This window comes from Furipterus horrens, unplaced genomic scaffold (genome assembly GCF_987537825.1).
Source record: "Furipterus horrens unplaced genomic scaffold, mFurHor1.1.pri manual_scaffold_11, whole genome shotgun sequence".
NCBI classification, from domain to species: Eukaryota; Metazoa; Chordata; class Mammalia; order Chiroptera; family Furipteridae; genus Furipterus; species Furipterus horrens.
Window position 1 is genome coordinate 4,735,968 of NW_028327181.1, and position 26,094 is coordinate 4,762,061.

At 46.5% G+C, this 26,094-nt stretch overlaps 1 protein-coding gene across 2 annotated transcripts; it reads right to left on the minus strand.

The window, feature by feature from the left end:
* Window positions 1-25,207, minus strand: BRAP (BRCA1 associated protein). Of its 2 annotated transcripts, XM_090291079.1 has the most exons (13): window positions 24,983-25,207; window positions 23,590-23,751; window positions 22,707-22,905; window positions 21,401-21,590; window positions 18,022-18,135; window positions 15,509-15,657; window positions 11,512-11,587; window positions 10,909-11,047; window positions 10,448-10,557; window positions 9,147-9,221; window positions 8,540-8,629; window positions 4,610-4,713; window positions 1-2,392 (listed from the first exon to the last, which is right to left on the minus strand). In XM_090291079.1, the coding sequence occupies exons 1-13, from the start codon at window positions 25,062-25,064 to the stop codon at window positions 2,029-2,031; spliced, it is 1,854 nt and encodes a 617-aa protein (XP_090147205.1). In that variant the 5' UTR covers window positions 25,065-25,207; the 3' UTR covers window positions 1-2,028. The 2 variants fall into 2 exon arrangements, with proteins under 2 accessions (XP_090147205.1, XP_090147204.1); XM_090291078.1 differs by lacking the exon at window positions 9,147-9,221.
* Window positions 25,208-26,094: the final 887 nt, after the last annotated feature.

Here is a 26,094-nt window from a genome sequence, read left to right on the forward strand (position 1 = left end):
TTTCAAAGTTTGGTTACTTTAATGCAATTTCACTGTTCAAGGTAGTACGGGTATGTTAAGTGGTTCATTTCCACCCTGAAAAAAACGCCGAAAGCTTCTATCTTATGTAATTTTGTCAAATTCAAACAGAACTCTTTAACTGGTTTTTCAAAAAATTTTCTTTACGTATCTTAAGATTTTTCTTTTCTGCAACATTTTTAAGAAACCTTCAAGCAGTTTGGAAACATCTGCCTATTTGCTCAACCCTCTGGGTACACCCTTCCCGAACAGTTACCCCACCCGCAGAGAAAGTCTGCGTTCTCCCAGCTGGTGGCAGAGCTGCCTGACGGAGGTGATCATGGAGAACTGAGCAGGGAGCAAGCTTTGTAAACCACTTCTAATTCTCTTCATTAGTATGCTCTGATCCACCCCAGCTTCTGCAAGGTCAGACATGCAAGACAAGTACTTGGCCAAAAAAGCAGCACTCTAACTAGTGTAAAAATAGATTTTAAATAAAATATAATCTTTATAGGAAAGAGAATTAGGTTATGCTTCACATCCCCACTCCTGTTCTAAGACATCTGTGATATCTGGTAAGTCCAGGGGGACGTACAGCTGCTCTGCCCTAAGTAAGACTTGACAACGTCTCACTACGTACATTCATTTTGCAAAGTTACAGGCAAGGTCCTCCGGGAAATGCTGTAGCACATCCCACAGCTATGGGGGGTGATTAGTGATAGTTGGTGTGCTAACAAGTAACTTGTAAGTCATTTACGTCCGAGGGGATGAGGCCTAACCGTAGGCTAAACGATTCTGAAATGTGCTAATTTGAACTTTGGCTAATTATAAAGCAGAAAACAAACTCCTCATTTAGCAGTATGTTTTGGTAACCTATTCAGCTTACCTCTTTTGGAAGCTAAATTCCAATGGCTCTTACTTTAATTTTGCTCAGTACTGCGTATTATGAATTATTTGACATTTATGCTTCTAGCGAAAGTACACAGCCCTTCTTGTTGGCCCACAACAAGCATTACATGACTGTTTTAAAGGGGGCTCTGTTAAAATTCTTATTTTCGGATTTAGAAACAGCCTTTGGTTATAGCTTGAAAGCATAATTGAAAATCTGCCCAAGCTCCCTCTAGCCGCAACCTGAACATGCAGCCCAATCTTTTGTAAACATTCAAAAAATACTGATCCCAGCAAAACACACAGTCAGCTAGTCAGAGGCCTCACTCTACATTTTCACATGGATGATAAATCCGCCTGCTCATTCTTGCTAGATGCTAGGAAATGCACTCTGAGATTTGAGTCTTGGAGTTACCATGAAGCCTTCTCCTTATTTGAGGTTCATCGGGAGGTGGAGAGTCATCAAAAATAAACAAAATAGAAACACCACCATTCTTCCTACACTGGGCCTACCCAGTCTGCCCCGGGTTGTTTGTTTTTCCTGGCTAGCCCTAGAGCAAGGAGATATGGCTGCTGGAGACCAGCCAGTGCCTGCTTTACAGGCCCAGCCTCTTTTCATATAACATTCACCCAGTCCTTCAGCTCCCCAGAGGCAGGGAGCGATGACAATAATATGAGACTAATGCTCGGGAATTTTCATAAACCCTCAGTAGCCAAGGCGAACCTCTTGCTCTAAGGCAGCTGCAATGACCTCAGGGAGGTGTGATGCTTTACTGATGGGTACCTATCAATCCTGGAACTGAAGGTCAAAAACACCAGCTCAGTAAACTCAACAGAAAAATGCACAGCAAATCTGGGGCATCTGTCAAGTAGGAAGGCTAGATGGTCATTAGACTGTCCGAGGTTAGTGAACTGTTAGGCTGAAAAAAGCAGCCACCTTTTCAAACACTGCCCCTTCCCATCAGTTCTCCTGGCCATCAACCCTCTGCATTCACCACACCAAACACTAGCAAACGAAAAGATCCAAACAACTGCAGCTTGAGCCTCATTTGTACTTATTAGGGCCCACCCTTACACTTAAGCCCCAGCACACTTGCGCTGGGGCCGGGACAACAGTCTCGGGGACACCTGTTTCTATGCAGGTCACTTGCCCCTCTTGCCGCGGCCCTTCCTGGAAGGCAGCTTCCCACTGCCCCCAGAAGAGGAGGGGCTTGAGGCTGAAGCCATGGGAATATTGATCTGTCCGTCCTGGATTTCCTGTCGGGTCTCAGCAGGCAGGTGGTTGATCTTCTGCTGGGCCTCCAGGTAGAACATGACGTCACGCAGCTGTTCCTGGATCTCAGTGATCTGCAGATCCTTCTGGTCACAGGTCTCCTTCAAAACCCTCTCCTCCTCCTTCAGCTTGTTCTGCAGGAGAACCTGATTGGCTCGCAAACACTTGTTCATTTCCTGCTCTTCTTTGAGCTCTGTGGTGAGTTTGGCTACTTTTGTGCTGAGTTGAGTGCACCTTTTGCAAAACAAAGGGAGACAAAAGCACAGTTTTTCATTTGCTCACACAGTCCCCTTTCTGCTCTGGGACTGAAAAGAGGAGCTGTGACCGCAGAACCCATTTAGGGAGGACTCCTCCCTCCCTGTTCAGGGAGACTGGTTGGCCGCCATTGCAACAGCTACACAAAGAATTTTGCTCTAGTTAACCCAAGTAGAGCTTCAAGATGATTTTCCTTTTTTAAGCACAGAAATTTTTCCACAGCAAAAACGATTCTGTGATTCATGGTAAAACTGCTTCTCTGTTTTGAAGCCAGTGGTTAAACAGGTGGCTGTAGAGAGGACAGCAATGACAAGTTATGAGGAAAAGTGACAATCTTGGAGTCAAGTGATCTGACCTCACTGCGTTTATTGGGGAAGGATTTTCAAGAACGGGGAGCACCCTTATTCTTGATCCCCAACCTTACTCACAAGCGAAGAACCACAAATTAAGACCCCACTTTTATGTGTCAGAATGCCAAAGAGCTCACACCTGGGAGGAGGCACGCCCACACAGGGCACTGGAGTGGGGAATGGTACAAACTCTTAAAGTCAAACTGAGGGTCACTATAAAGTCATAATTTCGCGTGCCCTTTGACATAGCTGCGCTACTTGTAGGAACACCCTATAAAAGAGATACACTCAGGACCGCGCTGGAAGACCCATGAAGGTGTTCACTGCAACACTGTTTACAGTAGCGTTAGCCCTGGGACAGCCTGAAATTCCTGTGGGACCCCCACATCATGGAGTACCACGCAGCCATCGTGAAGCTCAAGATAGAGCTAAATGTGCCACCATGGAAAACAAAATCTTCAAAAGAGAATATTTAACAAAACAGAATATCTAATATTCTTCTAATTTTGTGGAAAATAATATGTATGTGATATGGTTATACAGGCACAGCAAAAGATCTGTTAAGAATAAATACTCACTGGTATCATTAATAATAGTACCTCCAGTCACCAGGTTCTAGGAAAATGTCCAGTTTTTAACTTTTTAATCTTTTAACACAGTTCAATTTGTTAGGGTGGTAGAAGTATAGAAGGATTTTTTATTTTTATTTCTACTATTGTAGTGGTTTTTATAACAGTTTTTAAAAAACCTTTGCTGGAGAGTTTCTGTTTGGGGTGATGAGAAATTGTGGAAACAGTGGTGACCGCAGAACACTGTGAATGTACTTCATGCCGGAACACATACACTTAAAAATGGTAAAACAGAAAATTTTATGCTATATAGATTTTACCATACACGTACAAAAAACTATTTTTAAAAAAGTCTACCTTCTGCCCTGACTCGTGTGGCTCGGTTGGTTGGGTGTCGTCCTGCAAACCAAAAGGTCACTGGTTCGATTCCTGGTCAGGGCACAGGCCTGGGTTGTGGGCCAGGTCCCTGGTTCGGGCGGGTGGGGAGGGGCTGTGAGAGGCAACCAATTGATGTTTCTCTCGCTTTTTCCCTTCCCTTCCCCTCTCTCTAAAAATAAATTTTGTAAATGTTTTAAAAAATATTCTACTTCTAACAACAGGGGAGACACATGAAGGGTAATTGGGAACTCTGTGCTAACTGTGTAATCTCTGTAAATCTAAATGTACTCCAAGATAAAGGGTCTATTAAAAAAATAAAACCTTTTTAAGGAACAATTATCCCCCTTATTTTTATCCATTTGCCTAGAGGTAAAAATCCAGTTGTTTTTGTGAGTATAACTTAAACCAGAAAGGTGATTTCAATCAGCAGGAACTAACTTCCCACATAGCAGGAGAAGAAGTATGGTCTTGCCTTGCGCTTCATGAGTTTTTGCTCCCCGTTTAATCTCTGGCCTTCAATTTTCGTCCGAGGTCCAAAAACATGCTACCTCCAACTCAGACACAGGCTCTTTCCTAACTGCCATTTCTCGGCCACCATGGCTTTGGGCACTAGCAAACTGCTTGCTACGGGCAAAAGGGGAAAATATTTGTGCATACCACAGGCATACAGATATCAGGAGGGAACACTGCATTCCACATGGCATCCACCTGGCATGACACACCGTGTTTTTTAATAAACGGCAAATCAGTGAGCTGGCTCGACATATACGTAGACTCCTAAATACCTGGTGATACACTTGAAAATGGGTATTTCATTAGGAATGAAGAAAATTACCTGTTTACATAATTATCTGTTACAATAAAATACCTATTTTAAAGAATAGACAGATTATACTTACTTTCTTTCCACAGACTGCTTTTCTTTTAGAAGATCATTGAGTCTGTGCTCCAGATTATCACATTTCTCAATTGTTTCTTTAAATTTGGTCTTCATGTTGTTAATCTGAAAAAGCAAACAGAGATCGGTTTCTTTTTTCAATTTGAAAGAGAGAGAGGGGAAAAAAAAATCAGTTTGTTGTTCCACTCATTTATGCATTCATTGGCTGTTTCTTGTATGTGCCCTGACCGGAGATCGAACCTGCAACCTTGGCGTATCAGGACGACACTCCCATCAATTGAGTTAGCCGGCCAGGGTCAATACTCTCTTTTCAAAATTCGCCATACGGCCTCTCTAGCAGGTCTCTAAAGGCACTGCTCCCCACTTCACTCCCTTTTTTAATAATAAGAAAATAACTTCTTTGGAGAAATTAACTTTATAGCCAATTACCATTAAGTAGGAAAAACATGCTATTAAAGGGAGATGTCTGTTAAGTTTTTCTATGTCATAAAAATAGCTTTAAAATTGCTTTAATTCTAGTCTGGCAGTCATTTTCTCCTCAATATCGCTTTAAAATAGAAGACCATTAGATCCTTTTGACATTTTCTCCTAAACCGGCTCCTGTTTAGGGAAATTGGAAAGGTCAGAAATGGAATCAAATTGTAATATTTTGATCACTAAAGACACTTAAGCCAAACACATTTAAATCAGAATGAAAAATACCAAGTAACCCCAAAAAGCTTTTTAATATTGCTACAGATGAATGTTACCATGGTTTAAATTAGTGCTTTTAAAAACATTTCTGTCCATTAGCCCAAAGTAAGAAACATTCAGTAAACACACACACACACACACACGCCACAGGAGCTCCACAAACCAGTATTCAGTGCGATACACTGGTATGTTACACCTGTCCTACTCTATTTAATAAAAATGCCAGTTGTGAGCCATCGAACTCATTTCACAGTCCACGGCTGGAAAACAACGGATAACAAGGTTCTAGAGGTTCAAAGAGAAAAGCAGTGTCTTGAGGGGAACTCACTTGTCCTGACGGCTAGTCTATGTGCTTCATGCATGGCCCTGTGAAACTAAGCGCCGTCAGTGGGTATGAACTTCCTAAGAACAGACTGCTCACGTGCTATCATAAATGGACTACCTAAGGCACCTGGGGGACAGGAACAGTGTTATAATTGAAGTTCACAATGAATTCGACCTTCATCTCCTCCCCTCCCCCACACTAACTTTTTACAAGCCCAAGAAGAAGAGTATCTGTCAGTGACACCACAGTCGGTCGGTTACTGTTAATCCCCGCACGTGCTCTACCGCTGGAGGTGCCAACGGACAGAGGACTGGTCCAAAGGAGGCCAGGGCAGGTACGGAGGGTTTCGTCATTCTTCACCTCGTGGTGAACAACATTAGAAAACAAAACATCCTTTTCAAGCCCTCCAAGCTTTTCGTTTATGGCTGCCCTTGTCTCCATCTTACCCTACCTAAATGTAAACACAAGCTGCAGTTTTTAGCTTCCCTGTCACTTGACTTTTCATGGGCATGTGTTAGAGCATGCAGTTAAACCTAAAGAATCGTAAATCCGGTTCGATTCCAAGTCCGGGCACACGCCTGGATTGCAGGCTGGGTCCCCAGTTTGGGGTGTGGGAGAGGCAGCCAATGTTTCTCTCTTTTCCCTTCCCTTTTCCTCTCTAAAAAGAAATAAAACCTTTAAAAAATTGTTTAAAAAAAACAAGGCAGAGAACCCTGAGCTTAGTTCTTTGCGCGTCTGCATGAAGCACTTGAGGTGGTCACGCTGCTGCGGCCCACGGGAAAGCCCGGCAGGGAGGCTGCTCGGGCTGCCAGTGCTCCTCGCCCCCCCCCCCCGCCCCCGCCCCGGAGCCCAGCAGGTGACACAAGCGGCAGCGACTGGCGCTCTCTCTCCCGAGCGCGGGTCAGAGACGCAGCCACGCCCCACGTGCTCCAATCAAGCCCTATTCAGAACCCGAGCGCCTCTGGAAAGGCATTTCCATTGCTTAGAAGGTTCTTATAAGAATTTCATCAAGAACTTTTAACTAAAGATCATTCTAAAGCCCCTGTTAAGCCTTATTATTTTATTTCTATCCTCAGCTGAGGACATTTTCCCACTGCTTTCGGGGGTTGAGGGAGAGGAAAGGAGAGAGCAGCACAGATTGGCTGCCTCCCATCTGCACCGAACAGGTGATCGGGGACTGAAGGTCAAATCTGCAACCTAGGATGTGCCCTGACCAGGAACTGAACCTGCAGCCTCTCAGTTACGGGCTGATTCTCCAACCGAGCCACACAAACTGGGCAAGCCTTATTTTTAAAAACTTGGTCTCCCCTCATTTGTGGCCACACCCAGAAGCGAGGGCTCGGCCCCGCCTGTTGAGCTCCGGGACAGTCCTGCTCGGAGGTGAGCCCCACGACCGAGCCTGCCGTCCCACCTGAAGTCCCAGTTACTGGTGGGGGTCCAAAAAGTTATCAGGTAAAAAGTTCCCAAGCCTTTAATACTAAGAGAATCAATGAATTATGAACCCTGTCTGCAGGCCCAGAAAATGGTTCCTAGGATCCCGATTCTACATGAATCCTCCGGTGCTCACGGGTTTTCAGACTCGCCCTTTGGAGCCTTTGGGGTTCCCTGTACACGCCAGAGACAAGGGGAGGACCAAGCCCAAGCGGGTGGAGCTCTGGGCCCTCCAGCAAAATCACACCACTTTTCTCTTTTAAGGGTTGGAGTAGTGAATGGCATCTTTTTTAAAAAAGTGGTATCTTTGTTAAAATCTGAAAACCATTGCCCTAGACCAGTGATTTTCAACCCTTTTCATCTCATGGTACACAAACTGCTAAAATTCTGCTAAACACCAAAAAATATATTTTTTGCTGATCTGACAAAAACAAAAAAGATACAATTTGATTCGTTCACCCCAGACGGCTGGTGCTGCGCTGGCTGTCGTCAGTTTTTATTTGACAATCTAGGGGAAAAGAGGTCAGTGCCCCTGACTAAATAGTCAGGTATTGCAAGTTTTAAAAATCCTTGTGGCGCACAGGGTGAAAATCGCTGCCTTAGACCAATAAGGAACCACAGTGACCACTGAAGCTCCAGCCTTTCTGCCCAATTTTGTTCCCATCAACTCCCAAGTGACATCTCGTTGCCCCAGAGGCCCGTGCTCAGCTCCCCAAAGCAGCTGTTCCCAAGTTGACAAACCAACTGGCTGACTCAAATTACAAACCCTCACGTACATACTTCTATTTTTTGAATAGAATTACACAAGGCACTAGAAAACACTCCTGAAGGCAACAAACAACGCCCCAAACCTGAAAATACGGAAGCCTTTAAATCCAAGGTTCCCTTTTCCCTTTTTTTTTTTTTTAAGGGTACATGCCAGGTATTTTATTTCTTCCTTAACGTGATATCGTCTAGAGCTCGGCATACAATAAGATTCTAATCTATTCTTCCTGATTTGGTAAACCTAGGTGAGACTATGTATCTGCTTCCCTCCCCTCCTTAAATTACCCTTAGTTGACTGCATTTGCAATAGAGCGGTTTTGTCTCTTCCTTTCCGTTCCTGCCTCTTTCTCGCTGATTTCATTCTCTCAGAGCCTAGAAGTGCTTATTCCCAGACACCGGCTAAGCCTCCAATACGATGACAACCGAGGTGCTCACCGCGCCCCTCTGGAACCCTGGTCTAGAGGCAGGCTACTGGGGCGAGCCAAACAATCCCAAATTCTTGTCTTCCTTTTTCTTCCCCTGGCTCCAGCCTTACTGATACGTAACTGACATACGCATAAGAAAGATTTCTTTTTAGAGGCAAAACAGTTCTCTACCTGCCGATCGGCCTGAGGAGGGACTCTTAAGATTCCTTTGTCCCTGTACCTGCCTTTTTCTCCCCGGACAGCCGATGCCCTGCCGTGTGGCATTTCAGCAGTCACTAAACCAGAAACTTACTTCTTCTGCTGTGTCCTTCTCGATCCGAACGATCTTGTTTTCCCAGTAGATTCGCTGAGATTCCAGCTGGCTCGTCAGTAAATAGGAGTACTGGAAACATGGAGAATAAACAACAAAACACAAGTCACTGTTGTCAGTCTCTGAAATCCAATTAAAACCTGACTTTTAATGACCTACAGAAAAGCAGAGTAACCATCAAAATACACATTACACCTTGGTTCCATGCTGCTCACTGAACCACAATTGTACTCCTGGCCTCCTGGGGCTTATGATCTAGTCAGGGACAGAGAAGGCAGAGCAAAAAAACATACGTTCCTATTCAAGCTGATTTTAAGAAGAACCACATGGTTTTTAAGTCAAAGTGTAACTCAAATCAGCTCATCCATCCACTACTCCTCATCAGCCCCGCCCTCCGCAGGAAGCTGTCCCCGTCTCTCCCAGCCTTGGGCGAAGCGCCCCTTCTCATGCCCTGGGCACTGTGCCTATCATTTAGAGTACTCACAACACTGGCACTTAATCAATGGTTTACCTGCCTGTGTTCCTTTGAAAGCAAGGGTCATATCATTACGTCTGTCCCCTCAGTGCCCAGGACACGCTGCCCGACCACACGGATGAATGAACAGCGCTGTGTAACTGCAGGCAAAGGGGAGACGGCTTCTGATAGTGGGACATGGTAGGGCTTCTGGAAAAGAGACCGGAAAGGGCTCCCTAACAGACAGGAGGAGGAGGCAGGTACAGAGGGAGGTGTGATTCCAGGGCCCCGCTGGACCTGGACGTGAGCGGCGGGGACACCAAGGAGGCTGCAGTGCAGGCTGCGGAGAAATGGGGCCTCTAGAAGGCTCTGGGGCACCAAGGAGTGGCAGATCACGCCTGCGTTCTGGAAGGGCTGTGCTAGGAGGCTAGAGAGGGGACTGAGAGTGCAGCAGAGGGAACGGACGGTCGGGAGAAGGTGTGTGTGTCACCAGAAGGAACGCTCCACGAGGCAGGGGGCTCGTGTGACGCTGCGTCCCCGCCGGCAGGAAAGAGTGGCCTACGGACGGCGGCCCTCAGTAAATACTCACTGAGTGGACTTACAGTCATGGCGGAAGCGCCACTTATTCTAAATACTTAATGTAGAAGGTCTGAACTTCAGTCATATCAATACAATTTATCAATGGTATTATCATTTTAGGCCACTCTATTGATCTATCAGAACTTAAAAGCCTGGAGATGAGCAAGTTTTCAAATGTCTATTTCCTCCCAAGGTTGAGATATTTGTTTTTAAAACAATCATTTTGAAATTTATATAAAACAGGAGTTGTGTTAAACTCCTCCCTCATTAACATAAAATTTACACATCACTTCTATAAGTAGATGGTATTTCCTGCTATGGAGAAAAATCGGATTGTGCTAATTTTGTTGTTTCTTCAAACATATAAATACCCCAAAATGGCTTTATGGATATAAATGTCAAATTCAGAAAATATAAAATTTGAGTATACACTTGTATGTAGAAGTCTCTAATTCACAAAATGCCAGCCCATCTATAGGGAAAAGCTCCTCAGGCATGGAAGACACTGTTGGGGTTTCCTCATTCTGACCAAGTCTGCTCAGTTTCCAACTGCTACTATGATGCCAACAAGAAGATTCTTAACTTCCGGTTTCACAGCCGCTACAGAAGACATCTTAATGCTGAACTTGAGACAACTTGGAACATCACATTGAAAATAAGGCACAATGAAACTTTGACTTTCAAAGAAGAAAATGAAAATAAAATATTTTAATAATCCTTCACAGCAGTAATAAAATTTTTTAATAAGCTGATCTGCAGAGTAAATGGTAAAATTAAAAGCCCAAAACACCATTCAAGTTAGAATAGTAAAAAGTGGTAGAAATAGCTATTTAGTAATTACTAATAATGTGTCTTACCTCTAACTGTAAGGCATCTATTTTCTCTTCCTGGCAGGTATCACCCTCACATTCATACTGTACTATTTTTCCATCTGTTTTACTTGCAACCAATCGATGGACATAATTATCTAAAGAAAAGAAGTAGTCAACCAAGGCATGTTTCTCAGAATGAAAGGGTCGCTATACTCTTTTAACTGACAAAACCTTTTGTTTTTATAGATCTAAATTGCAGTATTTCTTTAAAAGGGGTCCAAATCATCTGAATTTTAAAAAAGAGGGAGAGGGCACGAGGGGAAGCATTAACTCTCTTTGTAACAGCAGCTCGGGCCATTCGTAGGAAACAGTGCCCGTGCCCTGCAGTGCTCGGGTTTCTACAGCCGTCGGGGAAGATCTCCGGCTGTGAGAGAAAGTGGAGAGGTTCTGAAGGAGGACTTTTCATACAAAACGAGCCCAAGTGACAGAATGAGAGTGGTGTTCACCTCCAGCATAGTCCCAGACCCGATGGTTGGTCAGCTGCATGGCGTACGTGTGCTGGGTCTCCTCAAAGTGCTTGTAAGCGTGTCGGCTCACGTACCGCCCACATCCTATGTGGCCACATATTAAACAAATCCACAGGTTCTGCCAGGAAGAAGATTCACATCTTACTGATATAAAAATACATGACCTGCCCCACTCATGGTAGAAAGGGGGCCGACACAGAATAAGATTTAAGTTGTGTCTATGAGTTTTAAATAAATATATGTCTAAAACCCAACAAGCAAGTATGCTTTTATGGATCAATCATTTTCTTGCTCTGATGTTAAAGGATTTCTTGCTCTGATGTTAAAGGAATTCTATGTAAATAGCATGGAAAAAATTCATAAATTATCAATAAAAGTGCAGGCTTTTTAAAAGAACAAAGAATAAAAGCATAAAGTATTTTGCTTAAAAACCAAATAATTTTTTGTAGTTATATTTCTTACCTGACACTAGACAAAAAGAAAAAAAATCAGTCTCAAAAAAGAATCTACAAGAATTGAAGCCCTGCAGGGCAGAAGAAGTAACGCTGGGCTCGGTCACGTTTCCCCCCGCCCGTTACTTACTTCCTGAACTCCACACTCAAAACACCTGTTCTCCTCTACGGGCTCCGGGGTCTGACAGCACCGGCACACAGGGCACCTGGGCAGGACGCCAGAAGGTAATGATACAGATTAGATCAGAGCAGCTGTTGCACAATCCAAAAATCAAAACCGAATTTTAAATCCTCCCTCAATTAATTTTATCACAACTAAAAATATCACTCAAAATACACTTCCCAAGCTATTTGTGAACAAAATGAAAAAATACAAGATCGTGATAAAGCAGAGGAAAAGAGAGAAACCTGTCACGTCATATCTTTCCCCACTCTCCTGTCTAATGCTTACATAATCAAAGAACCAAATATCTCCAGGTTAGGATTAGGGATTTGAGACAAATTATTAACTTTGTTTTACATCTGGTTATCCATAAGGTATTTTTACTTCAAACAATCTAGTTTCTCTCCACTACCCAAAGGTTTAAATCATTTAAAATGTACCCTGTCCTCTCAAGATTGCTCCTAAGAGCTGGAACTAAAATCTCCAGTAAATTTCACCAAAGGGAAAAGAAAAGTTGATCTATTTCCTGAAATGCACATGACATTTTTCCATACAATGAACATCATGTGGAAGCAGATACCAGTGCTCTCTGAGTACTCAAATTTCGATTTACAAAAAGCCAATAAAAATAGCACTGGATCCAAACTCATAGATACACAGAGTAGAAAAGTGGTTACCAGGACCTGGCGGTGAGGGGAAAATAGAAAGATGTCAAGGGGTACAAAGTTCAGTTATGTAAGATAAGTAAGTTCTGCAGCACTGGTGTACATCACTGTGACAGTTCATACCTAATACTGTACTGTGCACTTAAAATTTGCTGGGAGGGTAGATCCTGGGTGTTCTTACCCACCCACCCACCCCCCAAAAAAAGAGAGAGAAAAAAGGAAGGAAAGAAAAAAGGGAAATGGTAAAGGTATGAACATTTCACAGCGTATACATATACTGGGTCATCGAGTCATACTCTTTAAACATTTAATTTCTGACTGTCAATTACACTTCAATAAAGATGAAAAAAGGGGTGTTGAAAAAAAGCCATTAACCCTTTTCTATTATCTTCAAGACAAAGTAACTGAATTAAATACCAACCATTAATATTTTTGTCAAATGGGCAAAAATGATACAAGTTATAGTTGAAATTAACTGAATTGGTATCAAAAAAGAATGTTCAAAATACAACTAATACCAGTTTGTTACCCAACTGCGTAAATAAAACCAAGAAAAGAAAATGAGTAGGAAGAACACAGAGTTCTTATCACAGATAAAGAGTCTATGTTTCTGCCCCGTGGCTCAGTGGATAAAGCGCCGGCCTGCGAACCAAAGGGTCGCTGGTTCGATTCCCAGTCAGGGCACCGGCCTGGGTTAAGGGCTGGGTCCTGGGTTGGGGGCGCAAAGAGGCAACCACACAGTGATGTCTCTCTCCCTCTCTTTCTCCCTCCCTTCCTCTACTTAAAAAAAAAAAGAAAGAAAAAAAAAAAGAGTATCTTTCCTAAGAAGAGCAGACAGAAGACAACCTGAATAAATAACAAAATGGCAGCCGGTAAGCAGCAGGTGTCCTGTCAAAGGCAGAAACGAGGCCTCTGCCGTTGCTTTGGTCTGTGCGGCAGCAGCGGTGGTTGGACACAAAAACCGACTGAGCACACTCTCCCTCCCAGGAGCACGCCCGCCCCTTTCTCAGCCCCTCTCCTTCCCCCACAGGCGCGCTTCTCCTAAGGGCCCCCATGAGGCTGGCAACCAGGGCAGCAGCGGGCAGCGGCAGCTGGTCCAGGGCTCAGGCCCTGACCGTGTCCCCAAGGCCCCTCTCCTCCGACTGTCTGGCGAGCTGGCAGCAGCCCCGCTGCGGCTTCCGCCTGTTGTGCTTCTGTTCTAAGCCTTTCCTTGTTTCACTGTCCCCAGCTTTTATAAACGTACTCTCAAAATAAAAATAAGTAAAATAAGAAAGAAAGAAAACAAATTAATTCTGAACTGTGGCAGAATGGTCTTTCTGAAATGTAAGTATGATCCTGAGAACAAAAAGGAAAAAAGGCAGAAAAAATAAACGTATTTGTACGATACAACACTCTATGATGTACCATCTCTTCTATTACAAAATAATTAACAGTTTATTCAATTCTTCCTGCCTTTGCCTTCAAAAATAATTTTGAGTTGTCTTATTTTCTTGAGGAGACATATGGGGAAAACCCTACCAGATGCTCTTCCTTGACATCTCCATGTGTCAAAAAAACCTTCAAGACCTGGTGCCAATGCTGCCTCCTCCACGCAGCCCTCCCTGACCACCTCGGTGGGGAGCCGTCTCCACCTCTGCAGCCCTCTCCCTGGACCTGTGTGCGCTTCTGTGCATGTGTAAAGCCCCCCAGCAGAACGGACTCCTCTCAGGAGGACCGGGGTCCCATTCTCTCCCGGCTGCGCTGTGCATATGCTGAGGCTCAAACCCCGCCTGCTGAAGGAGCGGCTTCGCGCCCCCTCACGAGGCTGAATCCCAGCCCAGGTCCCCAGGCCGGGCATTCCCTGGCCGCGATGCTTTCGGCCTCCCGGCCATCACTTCCGGGCCTCAGCAGCCTCTGAGATGGGGGGGCTGGACGAGCTGGGCCCTGACGGGCTTCCCACTTTACATGCTGTGGCTCTGCCTGTGACCCCGTACTGAAAGTAAAACCAAAGTGGCAGGGAACGAAGAAGTGGCCGGGCCTTCCACGGAGCGGCAGACGGACACAGGACAGCAGAGAAACACCTGACAGAACGTGCGAGTCTCAGCGTGGCTTTCTCCACAGCAAACTGAGACCTGGACAGCACCCCCCCCCCCCCCCCCCCAGAACTGACTGAGGGCTCCATGAGACCGGGGCGAGGTTCTTTCCCAGCTGAGCAGGCCCTGAAAACCCTGGGCTTGTTTACTCGCTCAAGGCTGTTTTCTGCGCTGCCACTACGCACCAGGTCTCCTGTGAGGTGCGGGGCACAGCAGTGAACGAGCCACACAGGGGCCCTGCCCTGGGAAAGCTGGCACCCTCTGGTCACTGGGGGGTGGAGAACAGACCCCGTGGACTTGCATCCCCCCCAACTTCTGGGCTTTGGAAGGTGACCCTCCCCTGCCCGTGCATACCCCTCCCCGCACTGCCTTCTCTGAGGCCTCTTCGCCTGGTTAACTCCTCCTCCTCCTCCTCCTCCTCCTCCTCCGTGAGGTGTCCCTTCTCAGACCGCCCTGGCTGTGCCGGGGCCTAGCTCCCCAGGCACGAGCCGCTCCTTTGAAACACCTGCTATGGTCAGGCCTTCTCCTGTGTTTTGATTATTTGATTCCGTGTCTTCCTCTCTGTACTGGGAAGCCCACGAGGCCACGGTCTGACCTTCCTTTCCAGCTAAGACCTGCAGTGCAATTTGCAAAGGTAGAGGGCCCACCTCAGTCCCCGCCTGCACAAAGCGACCCCGCAGACAGGGCATCTGCCCCGCGAGGAAGCAGAGGGTCCTGCCATTGTGTGCACCCCATCACACTTGGTGACCGCCATCACCCCGGCCCCTGAGCCACCACCGTGCATCATGCCACCAGTGGGAGAGCCCTGAGGTACGAGGCTGTCAGAGCCCAGCGGTAAGAACGCTGAACAAAGGGGGGACATCGGCGCAGGGAAGAAACAAGACTTCGGACCGACGCTGGCTTTAGTGTGAGAGCCGCACAGCCAGGCCTCACTTCCCCCCCACTCTCCGGCGCGTGCAGGGAACTCCATGTACTGCCCTGGGAAACCCCACGGGGACTCCGACCCAACCGACTCGGGAGGAACCGGGCTAAGAACGCTGATTCCCACACGAACTTGGGAAAGCAAAGAGAAAAGGGCGGCCCCTCCACGTGACCGCCTCACTGCTGTGGCGCCGGATAGGAACCGTCAAGCACTTGGAACGGTCCGTTTGTGGGCGGGGGGCCCCTTCACCTCCCGGCAGGGGTCCCAGCGGGCGCTGACAGGGGGAGGCGGGCTCCCGTACTCACGTCGTGTCGTCCCAGCGCTGCAGACACTGGCTGTGGAAGCTGTGGTTGCACAGCGTGGTGAGGATGCCGTTCACGGACTCGTCCATGCGCTCCAGACACACCGTGCACTTGGGGAGCTCGGTGAGGTCCATCACGGGGAGGCTGGCGCCCTGCGGTGGACACCGCGCGTAAGTCTCGCTCCTCACCCACCCAGGCTCCCTTTTCAAGAATAGTGTTCCGCTGCCCTTTGACTCCTGGCAGGATGCTCTCAACATTATTGTTGTGGGCAAATAATCTAAAGCGGTAAGGTTTTCATTCAAGTAGTGAACACTGCCTGAGCGCCTCCTGTCGTCCCAGCACAGTGCTGGCGCTGGGCATGCGCAGGCAAACAAGGCAGGCGGAGATCCTGCCTTCACGGAGCTCACGGTCTCTGACCCAGACTGCTGCCAAAGCCTTAACAAAGAACCGAAATGTTCCCGAACTCCTCGCGCTAACTGTGAAGGTCCGTGATTGTAACAGGACACATGGGAAGAACAGCAGCAGCGCAGGCATGGGTCTGCATGATTTTTCTCACAAAGTAAAAACAATATTTTCTATTAAGTGATAATAACATTAATGCTGGTTTTATTTTTTAAATTTATTTATTGATTTAATACACACTTATCAAGTCCCTGCTCTGTGAGCGTAATGCTGTTTAGTGTGGGACAAGGGTGAGCAAAAACAGATTTAGTGAATCTGAAAAAACAAGATCAGCTCCACCCTCATAGAGTTTAAAAGCCAGGAGAGACAAAAATCAAGTTTCCTAAAAGAAGTTATCACCACCGATAGTCACAAGCGCTACAGCAGTAAAGTACATGGGGCTGTAAGAGCGTGTGACACGGGGCATAATGGTGGAGGCGGTCAAGAAAGACACCCGGGGCAGCAGGATTTGACCTGAGCCCTGCCACCTGTGGGATGAACAGGAATTAAGTGCTTGGGGGAAAAACATTTTTCAAAGTAGCCACAGAAAATAGAGTCCAAGAACAAACCAGGAAATCCCTCTGGACACAACGTCAGGAGGTAAAGCACCATGTGCTCGGTCAAGAAAGTACTCCCCGATGTCTCTGCAGGACCCCATGCCCCGGCTGGGGTGGCTCAGTGGGCTGACTGCCAGCCCGTGAACCGAAAGGCTGCAGCCACATCCCCAGCTGGGGGCGAGCGAGAGGCAACCAATCAATGGATCTCTTGCATATCGTTCTCCTTCTCCCTCCCTTCCCCTCTGTCTAAAAAGAAATAATTACAATCTTTGGGGGCGGACGGGACTTCAAAGTGGAGCCACAGCCAGAGAAATTCCAAGGAGTGGAATCCTTATAATATGAGAAACTGTGGCTATTTTGACACCTGGCTACTTCATTAATTAGGTTGACTCAATGAAACCAGATGTTTTAATGGGGGGAAAAAATTGAGCAGAAATTATTGAGGCATACACATAAAGACCTGCTGAGAAAAACCACACGACTCTCCAGTCACTAAAGAGTAGGTATCCACAGGAAATCTCTCAAGAAGCCATGTTCATCAGAAAAGAATCTAAAACTGAGGCCTCAGGCACCTGGCACAAAGGAAGCCTGATTTTATCACTTATTGATTTTTATTTTACCTAATGTAATGAGAAAAGAATGTAATCACAACTTATTTCCATCAAGTTGATTTCAAGACATAAAGACTACTTTAGAAGAAAGGAAATCTTAAAAATATAACAGAACTAAATCTACTATTTTACCAAATGATTTGAGTGAGCACATATTGTAGGAAAGGTTCCCATGGAGGGTGGTAGATCAGAGCAATTACAAACTGATACAAAACAGAATCAAGAAGCAGGATGGGGATTAAGGGCTAATATTGAAAACAAAAACACTTATTTTAGGACCCAGGTGATGTTTCATCAATCTGGAACAGTTGAAGACTCAATTTCAATAATACAGATAATAGCGCTGAGTGTTGTGGCTCAGTGGGTTGGGCATCATCCTGCAGACCAAAAGGTCACCAGTTCGATTCCCAGTCAGGACACATGCCCAGGTTGTGGGCCAGGTCCCCAGCTGGGAGCATGTGAGAGGCAACAAATCAGTGTTTCTCTCTCACATCAATGTTTCTCTCCCTCTTTCTCCCTCCCTTCCCCCTCTTAAATAAAATCCTTAAAAAAATATATAGATATCTTTTTTTTTTTTTTTTTACATTTTTGGATGATTTTAAAAAATTGAGATAAAATTCACCAGTTCAGACTGTACAACTCAGTGGTTCTTTTTTTTTTGTATATTCACGAATCTGAGCAACCATCACCACTACCTAATTCTGGAACACATCTATCACCCTAAAAAGAAATCCTGTACTCATCAGCAGCTACTCTCCATTCTCCTCTTCCCGCAGCCTCTGGCAACCATTAATCTACTTTCTGTCTCTGTGGATTGGCCTATTCTGGACAGTTCCATAGACATCTTAACACTCAACTTTATACCATTCTGACATGTATATCAAGTATAAGAAGTATTCATACTCACATCTTCAGATTTCAGTACTTCAGCCCTTTCCACATAGACCAGCTGGCAAACATCATCTTCTATTGAGTTGAACTGGCGGCCATTGCATGCCATATAAAAACTATCTGCATCGGCCTGGGCACACCAATGGGAAAAGGGAAAAGATTAAGAGAGAGATTCTGAAAAAGTGCTTTATATTCAAGATGCATGGCTTCAACTATTCTCTTCATCAGCTTTTCAACCTTACACTTGAGAGAGAGGAGCAGCCACAAGTAACATCTGTGGAAGCAGGAAGCAGGTTCACAGGTCAACATTCTACATCTCTACAGAGTTTCCTGACAGATGACCGTTTACTGTAACTAGCAGAAGCTGCTGAAGTGTGGTAAGCTGACAGCCAGTATAATTTTAATATTCAGCCAACAATGGTCTACATTTCCCCTGTGAGCAATATTTTCCCCCTCTGGTCAGCACTTTCTCAGTAGCTGAATGTAAACGCTTATTTTTGCAAAGCCTGGAACCACATCGTAACTGACGATTGTTAGGGAACAGTCTTCTAACCAAAGGTCAGCATCTATGTGTAAAAAAATAAAGGACCAGTGGAACTGGTATGGAGTAAAAAGTTACTAACTACTTCTCTTCAATAAAGGAAATAATAATAACACATGACAGACAAGGATCCCGTTAGGCGATTTTAAGCCACCTGGAATATAATACCAAAAGCAGCTCTTGACCAAAACCAAGATGAACGAGCCTTTGAGATATTAACAGTCTCCTTCCCTTGGAGCAGGAGACAGATGGAATTAGGAGACACAGTCCCTTGCCAAGGCACATGTGCACTTGTGAATATGAACACAAGTAAACCCAACCTTCTAGACCAGACTCGCCTTAGTGGAAAGTAACAGAAATGACTGCAGTGTTTAAATTCAGCAATTTCAGGAGGCGGCAGAGAGGCCGAGGCTTTCCCTCCCAGGGACCGCAGCCCGAGCACAGGGAGCTGTGCGCTTTGGCCCTGTCGAGGCAAACAGGCTGCTGGCGGTGAGGAGGGTGTGCTGCAGAAGGCAGCGCCACGTCGTTCCCATCCAGGGAGACAAGTCCGTACCAGGTGAAAACTGTCCTGCAGGTCTGCCCTCCTGGGGTTTTGAATCTTAACAGTAAAAGCTTGTAAGCTTTCCAGCAGCTTTTAATTTCACTGAGGATGTAATCAAGCGTGGACTGATTATTCTTCCTTCCTTCCTCCCTTCTCCCTCCCTCCCTCTCTCTCTCTCTTGATTTTAGAGAGAGAAAGAGGAAGAGAAGGAGAAAGAGAGGGGAGAAGCATCGACTGGCTGCCTTCCATTCACTCCCTGACTGGGGACCGAACCTGCAGCCCAGGAATGTGCCCCAACAGGGAATCTAACCAGCGACCTTTCAGTTTGCAGGACAACACCCAGCCAACTGAGCCACACCAGCCAGGGCAGTTTATGCTTTCTCAGTATGAAAAGGAACTAAACAGCGGAGGCGGGATGACCGGTTCTGAGCATAGTTATATTTAACGGGGGAAGGGAGGGGCTTTCTTTCAGAAAGCAACCTGTGTACTGGGTATAGAGCACATTAACTTCAAGATGTTAAAAGCTAGTTTTTGGCTAATACGTCTCTTTAATACTAAGAACAGGCAGCCTAAAATGGCTTCTCCCCCCATTCTTTAAAAGCAATGGCTTAACTGTTAAGTAGAAGCGATCACTAAATCACCGCCATTACACGATTTCTTGCGGACAGGGACTATCTTCCTTTCCCCACACTCGCATCGCACTCCTACTGGAAGAGGGATATGCCCTGGGGATTGAAAGCGAGGGCTCAACCCCAGCTCAGTCCCGCATTTCTAGCTGCGGAACCCTGAGCAAGTCACCGATCTTTCTGTGCAGTCAGTCCCCTCGTTTGTAAAACAAGGATAGCAACAGTCCTCGTCTACCGCACAGGGGGGCAGTGAGGCCCCAACGGGTCATGCACAGAAGCGCACAGCACAGAGAATGTACAGAACAAGCAGTCCACACGGGCTGCATGGTATCACCACTTTCCTCACTGTTACACCTGCCACCACTCGCTCACTGTCTGCAGTTTTTTCGGTGACCCTGGAAGGGCTAGACACTCAGTGAAAGTGGCTCGTAAGGGCTTTTCTATTTTCAATTTCTGAAGTCCAAGCCTCCAGGAGAGTTGAAACACTTGTTTTAAATGTCTTCTCCAATGGTAGGGTGCTGTACACCCTCCTGTACACAGAACTCCACACGCAGGCTCTCTTTCTGTGGGCCACGGGACAGGTACACACGTAACCAAGCCTCCCTGCTCTTATGCCCCTGCCCAGGGCCGGTGCACGGCTGCTACCGCCGTCACCTCTGCATTTCTGTAACGAGGAAGAGGGCAATGACACGCGGGCTTTGAGTCACGGGCTTCTTTTCACCCACAAAGCTTGGCAACCAGGCAGAGGTAATGGGAGATGATCCTACAGGCACACTCATTTCTGTCAATCTGAAAACTGGAACTATTTTTCTGGGGCAAACTCGGGAAGCCTGTCTATCAAGGACGCGATACAAGTAATTTTTGACAAAGCTGCATTTCAAAATTAATGAATAAATAAATATAACAGGTTATTAAAAGAACAAATGAAATGAAACCTACAGATAAGGTAGCTCTTTAATAGCCTGGGTAATACCTAAAGCTTATTTCATTTTTATATTCATAATGGTATGCATACTCATAAAAATGAACATGTAAAACCAAGATAATATCTTTTTAACATCTTTTGAACTGAAATATTGGAATATGGAAAATATGCTTAATGCAACTAGTGAAATGGAACGTATGACAAACCTTATATCAACAAGTATGTTATAATGCACAAGTAATTTTAAAAACTGAAAATATCACCACTCTTTCAGTGTTTTTGTCTCTCTATTGCAGTGACTTCCAATCAGAATTCTAAAGTATCTTTAATATTGCAAGGAATATGAGGAAAATCCTTCACCACCAAACTTTAAAAAAAAAAAAGAAAAAAGAAAAAAAGGACTTTATTTTCTAAAATGTGCCAAAGATGTCTTTTAAAAAGAGAATGAAAGCAGCAGAGGCACAAAGTTATAATGGCACATAACAATTAGTGTCAACTTTTAAAAGTTTGGAAACTATTATTCTACTGGAATAGTTACTATTGGATAATCAGACACCCCCCCCCCACTATATTTCATACCCAATCGGATTTATGAATTAGAATTGAGTGTCTGCTAATGAATTTAGAAATATTCCTAGAATTACAACACCCTAGAAGTTATGTATGAATCTTAAGTGCATAATATTGTAAATCATAGCTAGTATCATAGTTTCAAAAACACAGTTTCTATGGCAAAGAGATTTTTAATATCTTAACTTTTACCTGTGTACTAAACTTTATCAGCACCATATACTGATTTGGAGTAGAGTCTCTGATGATTTTCATCTGTTCAATTACTTCATTAAATGGGGCGACAAACTTCATAAGGTCGTGACTGGTCATTGTAGCGGGGACTGTGAGAATACACAGCATGGCACTGCGCCTCACGTCTTCTTTTAAGGAGGTCATCTTACTGGTAAGACAAGAATTAGACTGTCTGAATACACGAGGCATGGTTAATTCACACACTAACCAACTCTTACGTCCAAGAAAACAGGAAAAAATAAAACTTGTAATACTTCACAAATCCATTTAAACAGCCTATTATTTTACCCGAACATCCACACTACGTGGGCAAACACAGAATCCCTTAGACATACTGACAATGATGTTTGAGGTAAGCTTCAAAATGTTCTACATCACACCCACCACTAAAATGTATAGTTAAAGGCTTGTTATGGTTACAGATCTGCATTAGGCAACATGCAGTCTGTGTTTTTTTCTCATTAGCTTTTTAAATAATCTCTCGTTATGTAACTTAGAAGCACAAGTCTGACTATGGACTTCTCTAAATGGTACAGAAGAGAAAAGAGCTCTAATATAAGAAAGAGACTCCTGAACCATTCTGCACATTACAGAAAGCATAGCCGGGCTGGAATAACTAGAATAGGGGGTGGGGGGGAAATCCTTCCACAGTGCAATTTGCTTTGGAAATGCTGCGAACTCACTTCAACAACTGTCATTCCAAATGGCTACCTGAGTGTTCCCTGTTCCCCGTAGGAGTTTAGCAAACAAGTTAGGACAAGGACAGCCTTGAAAGAGATCAGCTACCAATCATTCCAGGAGCTGATGGCCCAGTTTACAGATTATCTAGCCAGATGGTTACTTTCTTTTGGTCTCCTGTAAGCTTTGCTTGGACCACAGGAAAGGGTAAAAAAAGATGATGAAACTGTAATCCATTACCTGATTTCTTGGTTTCTTTCAAAGAGATCTGGTGGGGATATGAGACTACTGTGATGTTACGGGTCATTTATAGTTCTTTTCTATCAGTTTTCCAACCCCCTTGCATGCCTGCCTTCTCAGGGATGATTTTCCTAGGAAGCCTATCTACATGTCTCTTTCATAAGGAGAAGCTCTGACCCAATCTACAAGATTCATCAAATGTAAAACATTTCACAATTCTCTAACACAAAGATATGAAAGTACTATCCTTCTGAAGCTTAAACTATCCACTTCCCTTCAGGGCAAAAGAGTCTTCTCTTCCCTAAAGTAAAACCTAGACCAGCTCAGGAGGGAAGAGTTTTCTTACTTTGTCTTATATAGATGCATGATACCATGGACTATTTCAACTGACGGATTTCCACTGAAGAATGAAATCTGGTCTGGAAGCTGTTTGGACGGAGACTCAGGAGCAGCACTTATACTTTCTTTACTCTGATCTTTACTTCTCTGGGCAGCGGGGGATGCTTCTGAAGACTTCCTTTCTTCTGCCGTAGCTTTCAGCTCATCTTTCACAAATAAAAAATCAGCAGGTTATTAATTGATAGGAAACATGCTTATGGATTCTAATGAAATTAAAATTTTGAGTCAAAAGAATATACTTTGACAGAGAAACTGTAATGTGTTCCATTAAAACCTATAGTCACAGAAGAGCCGTGTTTTGGGGGCATCTCAACTTGAAAGTGCTCTCTGCCCTATAAAAATCTCATTACCACCCCCGGAGACTCAAGGACGGCTCTTTCATTTGGCAGTACCCTCATCAAAGCAGGTGCCTTACATCAGGCCCTTGTAAGTGGGACAAACACTCAGAGCTATTAAGTTTGGAAACCAGACCTATCAGTTCTGACCACCTCCATGCTGGACGTGTATATACATCCACTGCCCCGGCTGGAGTGAGCTGGCAGAACAGGGGGACGTACGACACGCTTATCTGGATTCATTCATCATCTGCCACTGACCTAGGTGGTCAAGAGCTCTTCTCACTGACTCGAGTTGTCAACTCAGCTTGTTAGGGTTAACTTAGGAGAAATATTTGGGAGAGATGAAACGTGGCTTGACATTCCCACGTAAGGCACAGTCAGTGAAAGATGAAAGTATCCTAGAGGTCAGCATCATGGGCTCACTGACTGACGTGTAAAGCAGGCTACCAGGGGTTTATGTTACAAAAGAGTCTGGGGTTTTAGAGAGCATACCTGGGTTGGACTTGATGGTCTCAATGATCACATCTGTCATTTCTCGACGACCAAGATGCTGGTGTATGACTCCTGCTTTCTCCCCTGGTGACTTCCCTTCCAAACAGGCTGCAGCTGCAGCTAGTGTCTTCTTTTTGATCTCCTCATCAGACATCTCCCCGGCTGAAGAACACATGAATGATTAATACCTGATAATAACACGGGCTCCTCTCCACCCTTAATGCATCCACCGATGGGTTTCCCTTCTCTCTCAGCTGTTTTCCTCCATCTTGCTCACTCCTGGGGCTCCTGCGGTGCCCAGCAGGCAGGCAATAAACACCCGGTGCAACCAATTCAGAAACGCAGGGCTGTTCTGCTCATTCACTTTAGAGCAATTTCAAGAGAGTAAAGGTCCGACAGTGAGTACATCCAGATGAACCAAGCATTCTGTGATACCTAGTATAGTGCAACTGTGTGCTGAGCCCAAAAAGAAGGTATCAGGTCATTATCATTAATAAACAAGACGCCCAAATACCTTTAGGGGTAGTCTTCCTGAATACCCTGTGTTAAGACTCATGCCATGATTCATACCATGCAAGCCTGCGATCACTGTCTTAAATTAATGAAACACAAAAAGGGAAAAGGCATTTGGAGACTGGACTGAAATACCCTAATGTAAGTTTCACAGGGCGTAGGCCAGCCCTGTTGCGCCCACCACTGAAGCTCCAGCAGACAGGGAGCACTCGGCAAGTACTTCCTGAGTGAATGGTATTGTTAGGTAAGCGTCTGGGGCCAGGGACAGCCACGGCCGCGTTCCCAGCCCGAGGAGGCCCTGTGGCCGGTAAGGAAGAGCTCCAGACTCGCAAGCCCAGCCCTCCGAGTTAGGATCCCAGTCTCACCACCCCCAGAGAGCCGTGGGCAAGCCATCCCGTCACGGGGTTCAGTCTCCCAGCTCGTGAAAAGGGGCGCCCGCCCGCCCGCGCCGAAAGCACCGCGCAGATCAAAGCAATGCCTACCGCGCAGCGCTGGGACGGAGGAAGGGCCCGGACGCTCGCTACAGCCATTACCACCGAGCATATCGGTTTTTCCCCCAAGAGGCGCGAGTTCGCTGAACCGGGGGCCGCCGGCGGGAACCCAGTCCCTGCCCCCGCAAAGCTACTTACAGAACTCGGCTCGAACCCGGGGCGGAGACGCGCCGCGCCAGGTCTAAACGCAGCGCCCGTGGGGAGGCACCCGGGGGGAGGGGCCGGCAAGGGCGTCCCACGGGCGACACCTGGGAAGGCCTCTTCAAGAAGGGAACGAGGGAGAAACCAGCCCCCTCAGCTTCTTCCTGGGGCAAGAGCCGTCGCCGCGGCCTCTCCCCGGTCCCGCACTTGCGGAGGACAAGCTTCCCCGGGGAGGCGGCGCCACTCACCCGCGGCGCTGAAGCCGAAGCCGGCGGGGACGGGCGAGTGTTCCGCGAGCTCCAGTCGGATGACTACCAGTGACACACTCATAGGGCAGGCGCTGCCGGCGCAGGCCCCGGCGGGCTCGGGAGCGGCTGCGAGGAGGGCTGAGAGGCCGAGCGGCCGCCTAAGCGCAGCAGCTCCCTTCACGACCCTCGGAGCCGCGGCCGCCTCCACTTCCGCCTCCCGGCCGCCGTCGCTGACCGCAGGGCGACGCACGCGCAGAGAGGCGCGCGCCGCGAGCGGCTGGCGTGGCGGCCACGTGACTGGCGCGGCGGCGCCGGGCTGGAGCCCCGCGGACCGCATCTCGCTGAGGCTGGGGCCGCCTTCCCTCCACGGGAGGCCGATCGGTGGGTTTGCGGCCAGCCCCACGTTCGCGTGCCCGGCAGGCATGGCAGTCGGCCCACGTCGGCTGACGGCGCGGGGGCTCCCGCCCCGCGAGGCCCGCGAACTGCCCCGGGCACCCGCGGTGTGCGGAGACCTCTTGCCCGCGTCGGTCGTGCTTGACTTGACCCCTCGCTGTCACTCTGGGCCGGGTTGCTGGGTGTCAGCCCACTTTGCGGATGGGGACGCTGGGACTCGGGTGAATCCACTTTCTCGGAGGGCCCGTGGGAGGAGTAGGAGCTCGATTGTGCATAAGCAAGTGGGAAGCATAAGCAAGCCGGGCAGGGAGCGTTGCCCACTCAGCCACTAGCGGGAGTAGGTAGAGGACAGTCGTCAGTGAGGACGCAGGTCAGTCCTTGGGGCCCCAGGGACACTCGTCTCTGTTAAGCCCTCACACGAAGCGTGTTGATGCTTTCAGGAGCCTATACGTAAATTTCTTCTTCCACTATAAGCCTTGGCCTTGGCACTGGAACGTAAGTAAAACCGAAGGCACAAATCAGCCTCTAAATTTTTCATTTCAAAATTCACTCCCCAATTCAGCAAATTTGCAATTACATGGGAAACACGGTATGTCACCTTAAAGATTCACCGCTTAAGAATCGTTTCTTTACATTCTTAGTTTCCTGAATCCGTGGGGCGGCACTGACCTGACACACTTGTGGGCTCTCTCGCCAACCTGTTTCGCTCTACCCTGATT